Raw genomic sequence first — 15,748 nt, 5'->3', positions numbered from 1 at the left:
CTCCTTTTCCTGCCCTCCGTCCCCGAGGTGGTGCTCAAACCCATCAGTGTATTTATCTTTCATGATTTCTCTTTGTTTATACAAAAGTTGACAGTCTTCTTCACACCGCAGGGGGGGTTCATTAACGTCAATTTTCTCACGTTGTCCGTCAGCCAGGCAACTGTGGGCAAGTCACTTAGCTTCTCTGTGCCTCGGTTGCCTCATCTGTAAAATGGGGATTAAGAGTGTGAGCCCCACGTGGGACATCCTGATTCCCCTGTGTCTACCCCAGCGCTTAGAACGGTGCTCGGCACATAGTAAGCGCTTAACAAACACCAACATTATTATTATTATTATTATTATTAACCCAACACTCAGGGCTGGACCGGAGATCTCGCCTTTGTCCCCCGCGTTTCCGAAGCGCTCTCGCTCTTCCGCTCTCGTTTCGGCCTCACGACTTGGCTGGGAAGTAGGGAGAGAAGCAGCGTGGCCTCGTGGAAAGAGCCTGGGCCAGGGAGTCGGAGGTCACGGGTTCTAATCCCGGCTCCGCCACTTGTCAGCCGTGCACTTTGGGCAGCTCACTTCACTTCACTGACCTCATCTGTGAAATGGGGATTAAGACTGTGAGCCCCACGTGGGACAACCTAAATTGCATCCCCCCCCCCAGTGCTTAGAACAGTGCTCGGCACATAGTAAGCCCCTAACAAATACCGTAATTATTATTTTACAGATGAGGGAACTGAGGCGCAGAAAAATGAAGTTGCTTCATCTGTAAAATGGGGATCGAGACTGGGAGCCCCAGGTGGGACAGGGACCGCATTCAATTTGTTTGTATCCAACCCAGCGCTTAGTACAGTGCCTGGCACGTAGTAAGCACTTCACAAATACCACAGTTATTATTATTATTAGGAGAGCATGGTCCAGATATTATGGGGATATGGTTTATGGGAAGAATCATCATCGGTGGTATTTAGTGAGCGCTGACTGTGTGAAAGAGCGCTGTCCTAGGCGCTTGGGTGAGTACAGCGTAACAGAGTTAGCAGTCGCGTTCCCTGCCCGCAACGAGCTTGCAGTCTAGCGAATGAAAGATACGGATGCGAAAGTCCACCATTCTAAACTGAAAACAGAGTAGAGTTACTGGGACAGGGTGGGAGAAGACGTTCCGGGGGCTTTAACGACTGAATTCAGACCGCACGGTATTTAATCGGAAATCTCTCACGGATATCAACCGAAGGACACCCGACGCTCAAAATTATTCAATAAATGACGGGGAAGACTGAAACTGTTTGAGTCTTAGGAGAAATAGAAGAGCATCAAATAGTCTTTAATCACTTTTTTAATACATTAGTTTGCCTGTCTGCCACCGATTAGATATGTGGTCTACCTGTTGAGACTGTTTCTCCAGCTTTATGGAGCAATCATGAGAATGCATTTGTCAGAAGTTAGCGCATTTACCTCTAGAGAGAAGGCGGGTGGGCCTCGGGAGTGTGGTTCGAACATTATAATGTTAATAAAGACAGAGGGAAGAAAGAGAAAAAAAATCGTTTTGGGTTATAGTTTCCTCAGAGGAAATCCTGGTGGGAGGACGAGGCTAGCTTAAACAGTAGGTTTCTCATAATATTTTTGGGGGGGGTAATAAACCAGTACATCAGGACTCCGTCCTCTCAGGGGGCTTACTCTCTCTTTGGTTCACTGCTCTAACCTCAGAGCGCAGAGGGGCGGTACAGTGGAAGGTGAAGGAGCCTCGGCACTCAGGGATGTGCGGACTCCAAGTCCGGGCTGCCGAGGGGCCTGAAGGGACCGTGGACTGAACACGCCCCGACCTGGACCCAGCCCTTTGAGAATTTCAGTCGAACGAAGGGCCGGAGAGGACGCGAGCCGTCCCTCGATCTCGTCTATCTCGCCACCGGCCGCTGGCCCACGTCCCGTCTCTGTCCCGGAAGGCCCTCCCTCCTCAGATCCGACAGGCAACGACTCTGCCCACCTTCAAAGCCTTCTTGGCGGCCCATCTCCTCCAAGAGGCCTTCCCTGACTAAGGCCCCCTTTCCTCTTCTCCCACTTCCTCCCGCGTCAGCCTCTCTCCCTTTATTCAGCCCCCCCACATCTCCTCAGCGCTTACGTCCTTATCTGTCATTTATTTCTTTATATCCGAGTCCCTCTAGACCGTAAACTCGTTGTGGGCGGGGGATGTTTTTCCCTCTTTTCCCCTCATTTCCCCCCTTTCCCTCTGCTCCTCCCCTTCTCCCTTCCCCTCCCCTCAGCACCGTACCCGTCCGCTCAACCGTATATATTTTCATCACCCTGTTTATTTTGTCAGTGAGATGTACGTCGCCTTGATTCCATTCATTTGCTATTGTTTTAATGAGATGTTCATCCCCTCGATTCTGTTTATCGCTACTGTTCTTGTCTGACCGTCTCCCCCGATTAGACCGGAAGCCCGTCGAAGGGCAGGGACTGTATCTGTTACCGATTTGTCCATTCCAAGCGCTTAGTACAGTGCTCTGCGCATAGTAAGCGTTCCGTAAATACTGTTGAATGAATGAATGAATGAATGAATGAATGTATGTGTCATACCGTTCTACTGTCCTCTCCCGAGTGCTTAGTACAGTGCTCTGCACTCACTAAACAATATGACTGACCGACCGACTGACTGAAAGATGGCACGGTCACCAAGATCAAAGCCGAGCCCAGGGGGGTTCCAGGGGGAGGAATTTTCCTTCTGGAGGTCAACTCTGCTCCTCCGCCGGAACGAGGAACACTCGAGAACCGAGGATCAGGGTCAGGAAGTGGATCCTTTCCCCGCTTGAGAACCCCCGACAACGCTTAGCAGCAGGACCGGACGAAGAGCAGCAGGCCCGCTCCGACACACAGGCACATAAACCAAGACGGCCACCGCGACAGGTTGGGGCCGCTCCTGACGGGGCCGGTCCTCAGGGGTTTAAGGATGCGTCCTCTCTGGGTCAGGATGGCTCGTCTCGCTCCGGCCCACCTCCCCGGGCCCTGCAGCCGATACTGGTAAGGCGTGCAGGGGCCGAAGAAGACCTCCCTCGCCAGCTTGGGGTCCGAGAGGAGGAGAGACGGCAGGCTGGGCTTCACGCCCGCCAGGGAGGCCAGCCGGTCCATGTATTTAATGTAATCCTCCTGGAGACAGTGGCGGGGACTCTGGGCGAACCTGAAACAAAGCAGGGGCCTTCTCACAGACCGCTCAGGGCTGACCGGGGTTCGGACGCCGGACCCGGTCTTTGGGCAGAACCCCCGGGTCCGGCGGGAGGGTCTTCTCGGGCCCCAGTTAGGGAGGTGGGGGAATTCTTCACCGAAGAGGACCCCGGCTGACCTTCTCCATCGATAGATCGATCCATCACTGAGCGCTTATTGCGGTGCGGGGCACTGAACTAGGCGTTGGGAAAAGTCCAGTAGAACAATGAACCGACACATTCCCTGACCCCAAGGAGCTTACGGTCTCTATGGGGAGGCAGACATTAAAATAAATCACAGCAGGGGAAAGGGCCGAGTTTTCTCCTTCCGCGTCGCCCTGACCCGCTCCCTTTATTGGCCACCAAACCGCCCCCGGCCCCACGGCACTTATGTCCATTTCTGTAACTTATTTATATTAATGTCTGTCTCCCCCTCTAGACCGTCAGCTCGTTGTGGGCAGGGAATACGGCCGTTAGATTGTTGTGTCGTACTTTCCCAAGCACTCGGTACAGTGCCCTGAACGGAGTAGGCGCTCGATAAATACGGCTGATGGATAATACAAGAATATCTACACGCTGTGGGGTGGGGAATCAGAGGGCTGAAGGAGCACACAGACAAGATGTAGTTAATGCGGTGGGGAGGGAAGGATGGGGAAAAAAGCGGTTAAACAATAATAACGTTGGTATGTGTTAAGCGCTCACTATGTGCCGAGCACCGTTCTAAGCGCTGGGGGAGATACAGGGTCATCGGGTCGTCCCACGTGAGGCTCCCAGTTAATCCCCATTTTACAGATGAGGTCACTGAGGCACAGAGAAGTGAAGTGACTCGCCCTCAGTCACACAGCTGACGAGTGGCAGAGCCGGGAGTCGAACCCATGACCTCTGACTCCCAAGCCCAGGCTCTTTCCACTGAGCCACGCTGCTCCTCTTAATAGGTAATGGGCTCCGGGGGAAGGGGCCTACCTTTTTTCCATGGCCTCCCTCTTCCGGGCGATGTCAACCATCATGTCTTCTGCGGAGGGTAGTTTGCACAGCCCTAAGGAAGAAAATCCAGGATCCAAGCGCTTAGTACAGCGATCAGGCGCTTAGCACAGTGCTCTGCACACAGTAAGCGCTCAATAAATACGATCGGATGAATTGCCAAGACAAAGAGAAGAGGCTTCTGGGGAAGAGGCAGGTGGAGGTGCCGAGATGACCCACCCGATGCCTCTCCGTGATCAATCCATGGGTTTCATTGAGGGCCTACTGTGTACAGAACACTGTACTAAGCGGTCGGGAGAGTCCAGTACGGCACAATTAGCAGAGACGCTCGCTCGGGGAGTCGACAATCCGGTGGGAGAAGACAGACAGACAAGCATTATCGAAAGACATTTTCCACGCACTCAAGTCTTCTAGACCGCGTGGTTTCACTGGGCATTTTAGGGCGACGGTGAGACAGGGGATGCGTCTACCGACGCTATCCTATGGCCCTCTCCCAAGCGCTTAGTACAGTGCTCTGCACACAGGGAGTGCTCTATAAACACGATGGATGGATGGATTGATTAGGGAACATCCGTGACTGGCCCAAGGTCACCCAGCGGCAGGCAAGTGGCAGAGTCGGGATTAGAACCCAGGTCCTCTGACTCCAAATCCTATGATGTTTCCCCTAGGCCATGCTGCTTTTTACATTTTTCTTACGTCTGCCTTTCATGCGTCACATATGATCTTTAGATGAACTTGTCTCCTCCTTTAGAACGAGTTCCTCTCCAGCACACTGTGCTTTCAACTTTCGAATAATAATATCGATCGTAGCCATAATAATAATACTGGCATTTCTTAAGCGCTTACTAGGTGCCAGGCACTGTCCTAAGCGCTGGGGGTGGATACAAGCAAATCGGGTTGGACACAGTCTCTGTCCCCCATGGGGCTCACAGTCTTATTCCCCATTTTCCAGATGAGGTCACTGAGGCACAGAGAAGCGAAGCGACTTGCCCGAGGTCACGCAGCAGACGAGTGGCGGAGCCGGGATTAGAACCCATGGCCTTCCGACTCCCAGGCCCGGCTCTATCCACTCCGCCATATCGCTTCCCTAAGTATGTTCCCCAAGCACCTAGTACAGTGCTCTGAACTGATTGATTTATTGGCTGGACAGAGGAGCTCACTAAATAAAATCGACAGTGATGACATCAGATCGCTGGTATCCGGCATTGGGGTTGCTAGAAGTACAGAGGGTGTTTACTGAGCTCCTACTGCGTGCAATGTACTGTCTGAACGCTTAGCAGAGTACAACGCAGGGAAAACACATTTCCCTGCCTTCAAGGAGCTTATAGCCTTAATAGGGGAAGACGGGCAAAAATAATTACAAATAGGGAAGCAGGAAGGAGAAGTCAGGGAGAGGACGGGGAGTAATCCATCAATCAGTCAGTAATATTTATTGAGCTCTTACTGCGTGCAGAGCGCTGCAGTAAGTACAGCCTAGTGGAAAGGGTCTGGGTTCTAATCCCGGCCCCTTGTCTGCCGTGTGACCTTGGACGAGTCACTTCACTTCTCAGGGCCTCAGTTCCCTCATCTGTCAAATGGGCCCCACGGGGGACAGGGACTGGGTCCAAGCGGATTAGCCGGTATCCAGCCCAGAGCTCAGAACAGTGCTCGGCGCACGGTAAGCGCTCGCCGACTGCCGTCGTTACTCTTCTTCCCGTGAAGAGCGTGGGCTACCGGAGACCCGTCCGTCCACTCACCCTTGAACACCCGGGTGGCCCAGCGGCTCTGCAGTTCCGCCGTTGGGATCAGGGCCCCCACGGGCTGGACCAGGCCGACGAACGCCAGCGTCGGCCTCTCGAGGGTCGGAGGGAAGACCCGGCTAAAGAGGGACACCTGGTCGTCGATGACCTCCGCGGGCTTTTCGAAGAAAGGGAAAGAGAACGTGTAGCCGGTGGCGAAGATGACCACGTCGACGGGCTCCTCCGCGCTGCCGTCTTCGAAGACGGCGGCCGACTCGGTGAATTCCTTCACGTTGGGCTTCACCACGATCCGGCCGGAGATGATGTGATTGGGCAGGTTGTCGTTGATGCTCACCTGGGAGTTTAGAAACCTGGATGGCGGCGGCGGGGGGACGAACGGAGGAAGAAGGTTCACCTGGGGAGCCAAGACAGAGCTCCCTCACTCTGTGATGGTTTTATTTTTTTAATGGGATCGTAAAGCGCTTGCTGTGTGCCGGGCACTGTACTCGACGCTGGGGTAGACGCAGGCTCATAACATTGGCCTCAGTCCCTGGCCCACCTTGGGCTCACAGTCTTCAGATAGATGAGGGAACTGAGGCCCAGGGAGGTGAAGTCACTTGCCCGACGTCACCCGGCAAACTAGTGGCAGAGCCGGGATCAGAACCCAGGTCCTTCTGACTCCCAGGCCTGTGGCCTAGTGGCAGGAGCCCGGGCTTGGGAGTCAGAGGACGTGGGTTCCAATCCCGGCTCTGCCATTTGTCTGCTGTGTGACCTTGGGCGAGTGGCTTAACTTCTCTAGGCCTCAGTTACCTCCTCCGTAAAATGGGGATGAAGACCGTGAGCCCCTTGTGGGACAGGGATTGTAGTCCAGACTGATGACCTTGCATCTCCCCCAGTGCTTAGAACAGCGCTTGGCACAGAATAAACCCTTAACAAACACCATCGTTGTTATTAGGACGTGTGGCTTCTTAATCGTTCGCTTAGTTTAGTAGGTGCTTAACGAATGCCCCAGTTAGTATTATCATTATTATTATTACGCGTTTGCGACCCACGTGACCTAAGCGGCAGAGAGCGGGCTTCCGGTCTAGAGCAGTTGGCATCCCGGCCCCGGCGTCCCACGTGGTTCCGACGGTCGGAGAGGAGAATCGTCGAGCGCTTACCTTTTCTGAGGCTGCAGGCCGTAGTTGGCGTGGTCAAACCTCGAATTGAGTTTGTTCTCGGCCCAGTCGTTCAACATGGACGTGGTGAGGGTCTTCTTGAGCACCTCGTTAAAGCGAGTGAAGAGGACGGTGTCCATGGGATAGCCTGCGTCCCAAACCCGATTCCAGATCCAAGCTCCTTGCCTTGTGCTGAGAAACACCTGAGGAACCCGGGAAAAGCCCCAGCTCGAGTCGCTTTACTTTAGTCATTCATTCATTCAATAGCATTTATCGAGCGCTTACTATGTGCACAGCACTGGACTAAGCGCTTGGAATGGACAAATCGGCAACGGATAGAGACGGCCCCTGCCCACTGACGGGCTTACGGTCTAATCGGGGGAGAGTCAAAACCTCCTCGTCCTCGTCCTTCGATCCATCGATCCGAGGTGTTTATCGAGCGCTTGGGAGAGTCCCGTAGGGTTAATAATAATAACTGTGGTACTTGTTAAGCGCTTGCTATGCGCGAAGCACTGTTCTAAGCGCTGAAAGATGGTATGTCTTAAGCGCTCGCTACCTGCCACGCGCTGTTCTAAGCGCCGGGGCAGATACAAGGTTGTATCGGGTTGTCCCACGCGGGGCTCCCAGTCTTCATCTCCATTTTACAGACGAGGGAACTGAGGCACAGAGAAGTGAGTGACTTGCCCAGTAGTGATCCCTGTTCTCAAGGAGCTTCCAGGCTGGCCACGTCCGGCCGCCCACCTCCGACTCCCGATCCTGGATGCGGCTGGCTGGCTCACACCTGGGCTAGTTGACCACTCCCCGCGACTGCCCTGTGGCTTGTCCTTTCACGGGCCCGAGGGACGGAAGCTCCTTCACAACCCTGACCCCGAAGGGAGGCTGGGTTCTCCACCCCACCCCTTTCTGGGCTGTAGACTAGAAAGCGGCGTGGCCCAGTGGGTAGAGCCCGGCCCCGGGAGTCAGAAAGACCTGGCTTCTACTCCCGGCTTCGCCGCTCGTCCGCTGGGTGACCCCGGGCAAGTCGCTTCACTGCTCTGGGCCTCGGTCACCTCATCTGGAAAACGGGGATTACGAGCGCGAGCCGCACGCGGGACAGGGTCTAACCTGTTTCGCTTGTATCGACCCCGGAGCTTAGAGCAGCGCCTGGCACGGAATAAGTGCTTAACAACTGCCATTAAATAAACCAACACATTAGACTGAAAGCTTTAGACTCTACGCTTCTTGTGGGTAGGGAGCGGATTGGATTTTCCCAAGGGCTTAGCACAGTGCTCTGTACACGGTAAGCGCTCAACAGACACCACCGATTGATCGATGGATCGGCCACCTTCTCGAGGCTCCCGTGAGCATTCCGTTGTCACCGTTGGAGCTAGAAGCCTGGATGGACGATGGACGGAGCAATGAACGCATCATTGGCCCGGCCGATAGCGGCTTCGCTCGTGGTCTTACGACTCGCTGATGTGTGAAGAAGAGAGTGGACGAGCCCGAGGCTGAGCGTGCCGGGCGGGGCTCCGGGAATCCCACTGCGGGGCAGGGGACTGTGTCCTCGCGGAGGAATCTCCCCCCCCCCCCACCCACCTGTTTGGCCGTGTGACTCAGTTCCACGGCCACGTCGGCCCCAGAATTCCCCACGCCGATCACGACGACCCTCTTCCCCGCGAACTCCTCGGGACTCTTATACTCCCGGCTGTGGAAATAGTGACCCTTGAACCTGTTGATTCCTGGCGGGGAGAGAGGAAAGACGAGGTGAGATTTTGGATACCCAAGCCCTTTATCCTTTCTAGATCTGGACCGGCACGGAGTAAGGCCCACCGAAAGGTAAATTACACGACGCCCTGTCGGCCGGTGGTCTCTGAGGGGAGACCCAGTGCTTGGTAGAGCAGAGGTGCCCAGAAATCTTCTAATAATAACGACTGTGACATTCATTAAACGCTCACTACGAGCAAGGCGCCGTACTGAGTGCCGGGGTGGGTACGGGTCCCTGTCCCACACGGGGCTCGCGCTCCACGGCCGGTCGTCTGACATTACGTCAACTAATCAGTGGTATTTAGTGAGCCCTTACTGTGCGCAGAGCACTGTACTGAGACCTTGGGAGAGTCCAGTACAAGAGACTCGCTAGACGCTTCCACAAGATGAATGTCGGTAATTAATTCCTCCTAGCACCCCAAATCATCTCTATCCAACCAGCATCTCTAGCACTCGGTTTCCTATTTTTACCACTCCTCAGCTCTTACGTATATCTATCCATCTATTTGTTTATTTTTATCGACGTCCGTCTCCCCCCGCCCCAGACTGCGAGCTTGTGGTGGACGGGGACTGTCACGGTTTATTGTTGTACTTTCCCAAGTACTTAGTACAGTGCTCTGCACACAGTGAGCGCTTAATAAATACAGTTGATTGATTGATAAATGTAGATAGATGGATGATGCGTCTAACAACTTTGTTATATTGTCCTAAGCACTTGGTCCCAAGCTCTGTTATATTGTCCCAAGTGCTTAGTACAGGGCTCTGCTCGTTTGTATATATTTTTATTACCGTATTTATTTTGTTAATGAGATGTACATCCCCTTGATTCTATTTATTGCTATTGTTTTTGTCTGTCTCCCCCGATTAGACTGTAAGCCCATCCCTGGGCAGGGATTGTCTCCGTCTGTTGCCGAATTGTACATTCCAAGCGCTCGGTACAGCGCTCTGCACATAGTAAGCGCTCGAGAAATATTATTGAATGAATGAATATGGGCTTAATAAATAGCTCTGATTGATTGATAGACGCTTATTCGGTTGTAGAGAAGCAGCATGGCCCAGCGGATAGAGCCCGGGCCTGGGAGTCAGAAGGTCGTGGATTCTAATTCTGTCTCTGCCCCTTGTCTGCTATGTGACCTTGGGCGAGTCACTTCACTTCTCTGGGCCTCAGTCCCCTCATCTGTAAAATGGGGCTGAAGGCTGTGAGTCCCGTGGGGGGCAGGGACTGTGTCCGACCTGATTCGCTTGGATCGACCCCAGTGCTGAGTACGGTGAGTGCCACAGCGTAAGAGCTTAACAAGTACCATCAAAAAAACTGTACATTCAATTACTTACTTTGATGACGTTATTTGGAAGTAAGCTCCTCGTGGGCAGGGCTGTGTCTCTTCTTCGCTTTGTACTTTCCCCCAGCGCTTAATGCAGTGCGTTGCGCCCAGTGGAGTGCTCGCTAAATGGCCTGACTACTACTTAAATATAGGCGCTTGGGCCAGAGAGTGTGAATGACTCAGTGCAACCCCTCACTACTACTGGAAAAAAACCCAACAACCCACAACTCAGAAACTCCGCTTTGTTTATCTCTATTTTGCTCTTTTCACGAAAGCAACTAAGGGGTGCTAAGTGGAGTAGGTGAGGGAATATTTATCATGCACTGAACGACTTCAGGGGATGATGGGATGATTCGGTACCCAGATGCCGTGTGAATCTCTATCTGGAAATACTCAAAGAACCCTCTCCAGGCGAGCTGGCCATCCCCTCCTCTCCCTACCCCGCCACGGGGGCCCAGCGAGGTACCGGGGAAGGAGTCCAGCGGCAGGTGGGGTTCGGTGTGGTGCCCGCTGCAGACCAGGATCCCGTCGAAGACGTGGGACTCTTTCTTCCCGGCGGCCTCCGTCGTCACGTCCCACTGGCCGCTGGAAGGGAAGTCCGGCCGCTTCCTCACGCTGACCACCTCGGTCTGAGAACGGGGCCGGGGCGGGGAGGGCGGATGCCGGTCACGGTCGTGGCCCCCGCCTCCCTGGAATCCCAGAGCCGACGAGGCCCTCCGGGAACCGGGCGGTGTTCCCGTGCCACCCATTTGGGGACTAGCGTGGGGACAAAATAACCCCATGCCCGAGGGACCCCAAAATGTCAAGAAGGAGAGCCCTCAGAGCCCCCGAGGAGCTCCCTCAACCCCAAGGAGGAGAGTCTCCAAGAAGCAGAACCACCTTCACTGCCTCTGTACCTGAAAAGAGATGTGTTTGAGGAGGTCAAAGTGCGTGGCGTACATCCGCAAATACTCCAGGAGCTGGGAGTTGTGCATGTAGTTGGGAAAATGGTCCGGGATGGGGAAGTCGCTGAAGCAGCTCATCTCCTTGGACGTGTTGATGGTCACGGACCGGTAGATGCTGGGGGCCCCGTCTTCCGTCTTCTCCTGCGGGATACGAGGGAAGCCTCCCGTGTCTTTGGGAAGAGCCGTGTCGGGAACAAAGCGTACTGGACGGTGAGTTTTCCCTGTTGCTTCTACAGGCTTCTCCCCCGATAGACGGGAAGCTTCTTGAGGGCGGGGAATGGGTCGCAGAGATCACGTCTACCCATCTATCGTGCCCTCGCCAGCGCTCAGTTCAGCGCTCTGCACACAGTAAGGGCTCAGTAAATATCACTGATAGATGGATCGATATAGTTGCCCGTCGCATTCGGAGAAGGCCCCCCAGATGAGGGAGTTCACCTCCGATTGCGTGCGACTGAAAAGGCCCAGTGGAGGGATCCGTGATCCCAGCCACGCTGTGAGCACAGAAAAAGTTGTTCCTTGGGAGACGAACAATTTCTTTTTTCCCCCCTCTTTTTTAATGGTATTTATTAAACACTTTCCGTCTGCCAGGCGCTATACTAAGCGCCGTGGTAGATACGAGCTAAGCTGGTTGGACACAGTCCACGTCCCACGAGGGGCTCCCCATTTTACGGAGGAGGGAACCGTGGCGCGGAGAAGTGAAGCGACTTGCCCCAGGTCTCACAGCAGACAGGCGGCAGAGCCGGGATCAGAACCCAGGTCCTTCTGACTCCCAGGCCCGGGCTCTATCCCCTAGGCCACTCCCTTACTACGTGCAGAGCACTGTACTAAGCACTTGGGAAAGTACAACACAACAGAACTGGTAGACACGTCTCCTGTCCTCGAGGAGCCGTACAATTTACCATCAGTGCTTCCCCTCTCTCAGCTGCGGATCTCAAAATCACGATGGCTCCCCAGCTCTAGAGCCAACCCAAACTTACCCGGAATCTCCAGAGACCCCCGATGTCATCGCTTTTTTCAAAGCAGGTGGGCTCCAGCCCCTCCTCCAGGCAGCACTTGATAGCCCCCAGCCCACTGATCCCGGCTCCGATCACAGCCACCTTCTTCTGGCCCATGGTCACCTGAATCACCCGGAGAACCGAAAACGTTTGTCATCGCTCCGAAGGAGGGAGGGTGGGGGGATTGAGTCCTCCCTCCATTCAGACTTTCTTTTAACCCGGCGAAACGTCCTACGGCGTTCCCACCGACGATCGTCTTCCAGAAATGCCTCCCAACCACCTTAACGTGGCCCCGGGGGTATGGGCTTTGCCCATTTTGTATCGCCGAGATGAGGCGAAGAGCGGTTATTATTATTATATTATTGGTGTTGTCCTATTTGCCTTTTTAATGGTATTTTTTAAGCACTTACTATGTGCCAGACACTGAGCGCTGGGGTAGATACGAGGAAATCAGGTTGGGCGCAGTCCATGACCTACATGGGGCTGGAAGTCTTCATCCCCATTTTCAGGTGAGGGAACTGAGGCACATTCAGTCTCACACACACATACACACGAAGGTGGCTTGGTCTCCCAGAAGGCCCCGCCTCCGTCCGTAATCGTTCCGGTAGCGGATCCAGAGAGTTTTCTTGGTCAAAATCGGGCAGGGGTTGACCCCTGCCTCCTTCCGCGCGGTCAAGTCTCCGCCCTCGACTCTCTCCCGGGCCGCCGCTGCCAGCACGGGTGAGTTTTGACTCGTAGCCGGTGGCCCGCCGTTCGCTAGCCACCGGCCGAGCCAGGAACGGAACGGACGGGCCTCGGCTTGGCTCTCCCTCCCGTAGCCGAGACCGGTAGAGGACCGGGAACTCTCCAGGTGCCCGCCCTGAGCGGGTTTCAGCCACCTACTCATAAACATTCACCCCCACACCCACACCAAACCAAAGCGCTTAGTATAGTGCTCTGCACACAGTAAGCACCCCATAAATACGATTGAACGAATGGAGAAGCAGCGTGGCTCAGTGGAAAGAGCCCGGGCTCGGGAGTCAGAGATCATGGGTTCGAATGCCGGCTCTGCCACTTGTCAGCTGGGTGACTGTGGGCAAGTCACTTAACTTCTCTCTGCCTCGGTTGCCTCATCTGGAAAATGGGGATGAAGACCGTGAGCCTCACGTGGGAAAACCTGATTATCCTAATAATGTTGGTATTTGTTAAGCGCTTACTATGTGCAGCGCACTGTTTTAAGCGCTGGAGTTGATACAGGGTCATCAGGTTATCCCACGTGAGGCTCACAGTCTTAATCCCCATTTTACAGACGAGGAAACTGAGGCCCAGAGAAGTGAAGTGACTCGCCCACAGTCACACAGCTGACAAGTGGCAGAGCGGGGATTCGAACCCATGACTTCTGACTCCCAAGCCCGGGCTCTTTCCACCGAGCCACGCTGCGTATCTACCCCAGCGCTTAGAACAGTGCTCTGCACATAGTAAGCGCCTAACAAATACCAACATGAATAGGTGGTCCTGCATTGGCTCATTAAGTGTCTCACACGCAACCCCACCAGGTAAATTTCTCCCATCGGTGCTGTCTTCTCGATTAGATCTAGATTGGATGATTCCCAATTCTCCTTTCCCTGCCAGAGCTACTCCAAGCGCTTAGTACAGCGCCGGGCACACAGTAAGCACTGAACAAATACCCTCCTTATTTTTTCCCTCATCTTTTGCAAATAGGAGCCCTTTGGCCTGTCAATCCGACTCCTGCCTCATAAACTAGGGAACCAAAGGGAACCATCAATCCCGCCTAGAGCCGTTTGTTCAGATAATCTCTCCCTCGTCTGAGAACTAGAGATCCAGGCTGTTGATTTTGCTTTTTTCACTCGTCTATTTTGACTAACTGCAAGGAGGTTTGGGGGAGAGGGGGGCTTTCTTTCAATCCAGAAGGGCCCTCAAGGAGGCCGTCGATGCCAGAGGCAGGGGTTCTCCTCTCCTATCAATCAGTGGTGTTTATTGAGCGCTCACTGCGTGCAGAGCACTATACTGAACCCTTGGGAGAGGACAGTGTCGTAATATAAGAGGCAGGAGGGTTCCTCTTCTATCGATCAGTGGTATTTATTGAGTCCTCACTGCCGTCTTTGCTGTCTGTCTCCCCCCGGTTAGACTGCGAGCCCGTCACCGGGCAGGGATTGTCGCTATCTGTTGCCGCATTGTCCATTCCAAGTGCTTAGTACAGTGCTCTGCACAGAGTAAGCGCTCAATAAATACTATTGAATGAATTGAACAGGCAGGAGGGCTCCTCTCCTATCGATCAATGGTATTTCTTGAGCGCTTACTGTGTGCAGAGCACCTCACTGAGTGCTTGGGAGGGGACAATATAACAGGCAGGAGGGCTCCTCTCCTACCAATCAGTGGTATTTATTGAGCTCTTACTCTGTGCAGAGCACTGTGCTGAGCACTTGGGAGAGGACAGTAGAACAGCATAAGAGACACATTCCCCGCTCTATAACTAGCTCACAGTCTAGAAAATCTCTGTCTCTCAGGGGGTCGTGGGGAAGAGATGTATTTTGAGAAGTGAGATCCCGCTAAGGCAGGATAGCTAAAATGAAAACCAGGAAGCTGTTTGAGGGTGTCTGCTCTGGCTCTGCCCCCGGAGCGAGAGGAGGAGAAGATTCTAAAAGAATATTCAAGGCAGTCGGTACACAGTCAGACCCACGGCCCCTCCATTCGTTCATTCATTCAATCGTATTCATTGAGCGCTTACCGTGTGCGGAGCACTGTGCTGAGCTGCTTGGAAAGTACAATTCGGCAACAGATAGAGACCATCCTTACCCAACAACCCAACCCAAGATGGTACTAACCAGAGGCCATCCTGAGCACCCACAACGTTTTCTTCTCTGTCTCTAATTTTCCCTCTATTATCCCTTTATTGAATCCCATAAGAATCGGATTCTACTACTGTAAACTCACTGTGGGCAGGCAACGAGTCTGCTTATTGTTATATTGTACTTTCTAATATATATACAGAAATTACAGATATGTACATAAGAACCGTGGGGCTGGGAGGGGGGATGGATAAAGGGAGTGGGTCAGGGTGACGCAGAAGGGAGCGGGAGAAGAAGAAAGGAGTTTATCAGGGTATCAGGGAAGGCCTCTTGGAGGAGATGGGCCTTTGATAAGGCTTTGAAGCGCGGGAGAGAAAGGTCTGATGGGTGAGCGCTATTGACGCCTGTCCACTTGTTTTGTTTTATTTTGTTGTCCGTCTCCCCCCATCTAGACCGTGAGCCCGTTGTTGGGTAGGGATTGTCTCTCTCTGTTGCCGAACTGTACTTTCCAGGGGTTAGTACAGTGCTCTGCACACAGTAAGCGCTCAATAAATACGGCCGAATGAATGAACCTTGGGGAATGGGGGGCCGGATTACCGACGGATAAAAGAGGGAGGGCAGCTTCGGCCCCGTCCAGGAAAACAAATACCTTCGTAGATGACGGCTCTCCGTTGGAACCCAGAAGGGGACTTGGGTCAGAGCGAGCGAGCGGAGTCTCACCCCCAGTTGATCGCTACCCCTTTCTTGGGGTGGAGGGGTCTGTCGTCTTCGGGCAGGGGTCGGAGCCCGGGCTTCGGCCCCCTCCCCACTCAGGCGGCCGTTCCACGGCCCCCGGCCGTGTCTCTCTGGAGCTCCTCTGTGAGCCTTGCCCCGGGAGGATTAAACTCCCTCATCCATCGAGGGTCTCGATCCCAAGGTGGAGCCCG

General features: G+C 53.9%; 1 protein-coding gene across 1 annotated transcript; it reads right to left on the bottom strand.

Moving 5' to 3' along the window:
* Positions 1-2,752: 2,752 nt before the first annotated feature.
* On the bottom strand, positions 2,753-15,748 carry LOC100076735 (flavin-containing monooxygenase 5-like). Its single transcript, XM_029080347.2, has 9 exons — positions 15,472-15,748; positions 12,016-12,156; positions 10,991-11,179; positions 10,561-10,723; positions 8,605-8,747; positions 7,033-7,232; positions 5,891-6,243; positions 4,137-4,209; positions 2,753-3,151 (listed from the first exon to the last, which is right to left on the bottom strand). The coding sequence occupies exons 2-9, from the start codon at positions 12,148-12,150 to the stop codon at positions 2,803-2,805; spliced, it is 1,605 nt and encodes a 534-aa protein (XP_028936180.1). The 5' UTR covers positions 12,151-12,156; positions 15,472-15,748; the 3' UTR covers positions 2,753-2,802.

The sequence above is a fragment of the Ornithorhynchus anatinus genome, chromosome 16, assembly GCF_004115215.2.
Source record: "Ornithorhynchus anatinus isolate Pmale09 chromosome 16, mOrnAna1.pri.v4, whole genome shotgun sequence".
Lineage (NCBI taxonomy): Eukaryota > Metazoa > Chordata > Mammalia > Monotremata > Ornithorhynchidae > Ornithorhynchus > Ornithorhynchus anatinus.
This window is presented reverse-complemented; position numbering and strand designations above follow the sequence as displayed.

What these genes read in the sequence shown, in the direction of transcription:
- LOC100076735 (XM_029080347.2), bottom strand. Translation starts at nt 12,150, where the DNA reads ATGGGCCAGAAGAAGGTGGCTGTGATCGGAGCCGGGATCAGTGGGCTG. An exon ending in GCCGCTGGACTCCTTCCCCG is followed by an intron (nt 8,748 to 10,560) that starts GTACCTCGCTGG and finishes TCTCCCCGCCAG; the next exon opens with GAATCAACAGGTTCAAGGGT. An exon ending in AGGGAGGCCATGGAAAAAAG is followed by an intron (nt 3,152 to 4,136) that starts GTAGGCCCCTTC and finishes GCTTTGTTTCAG; the next exon opens with GTTCGCCCAGAGTCCCCGCC.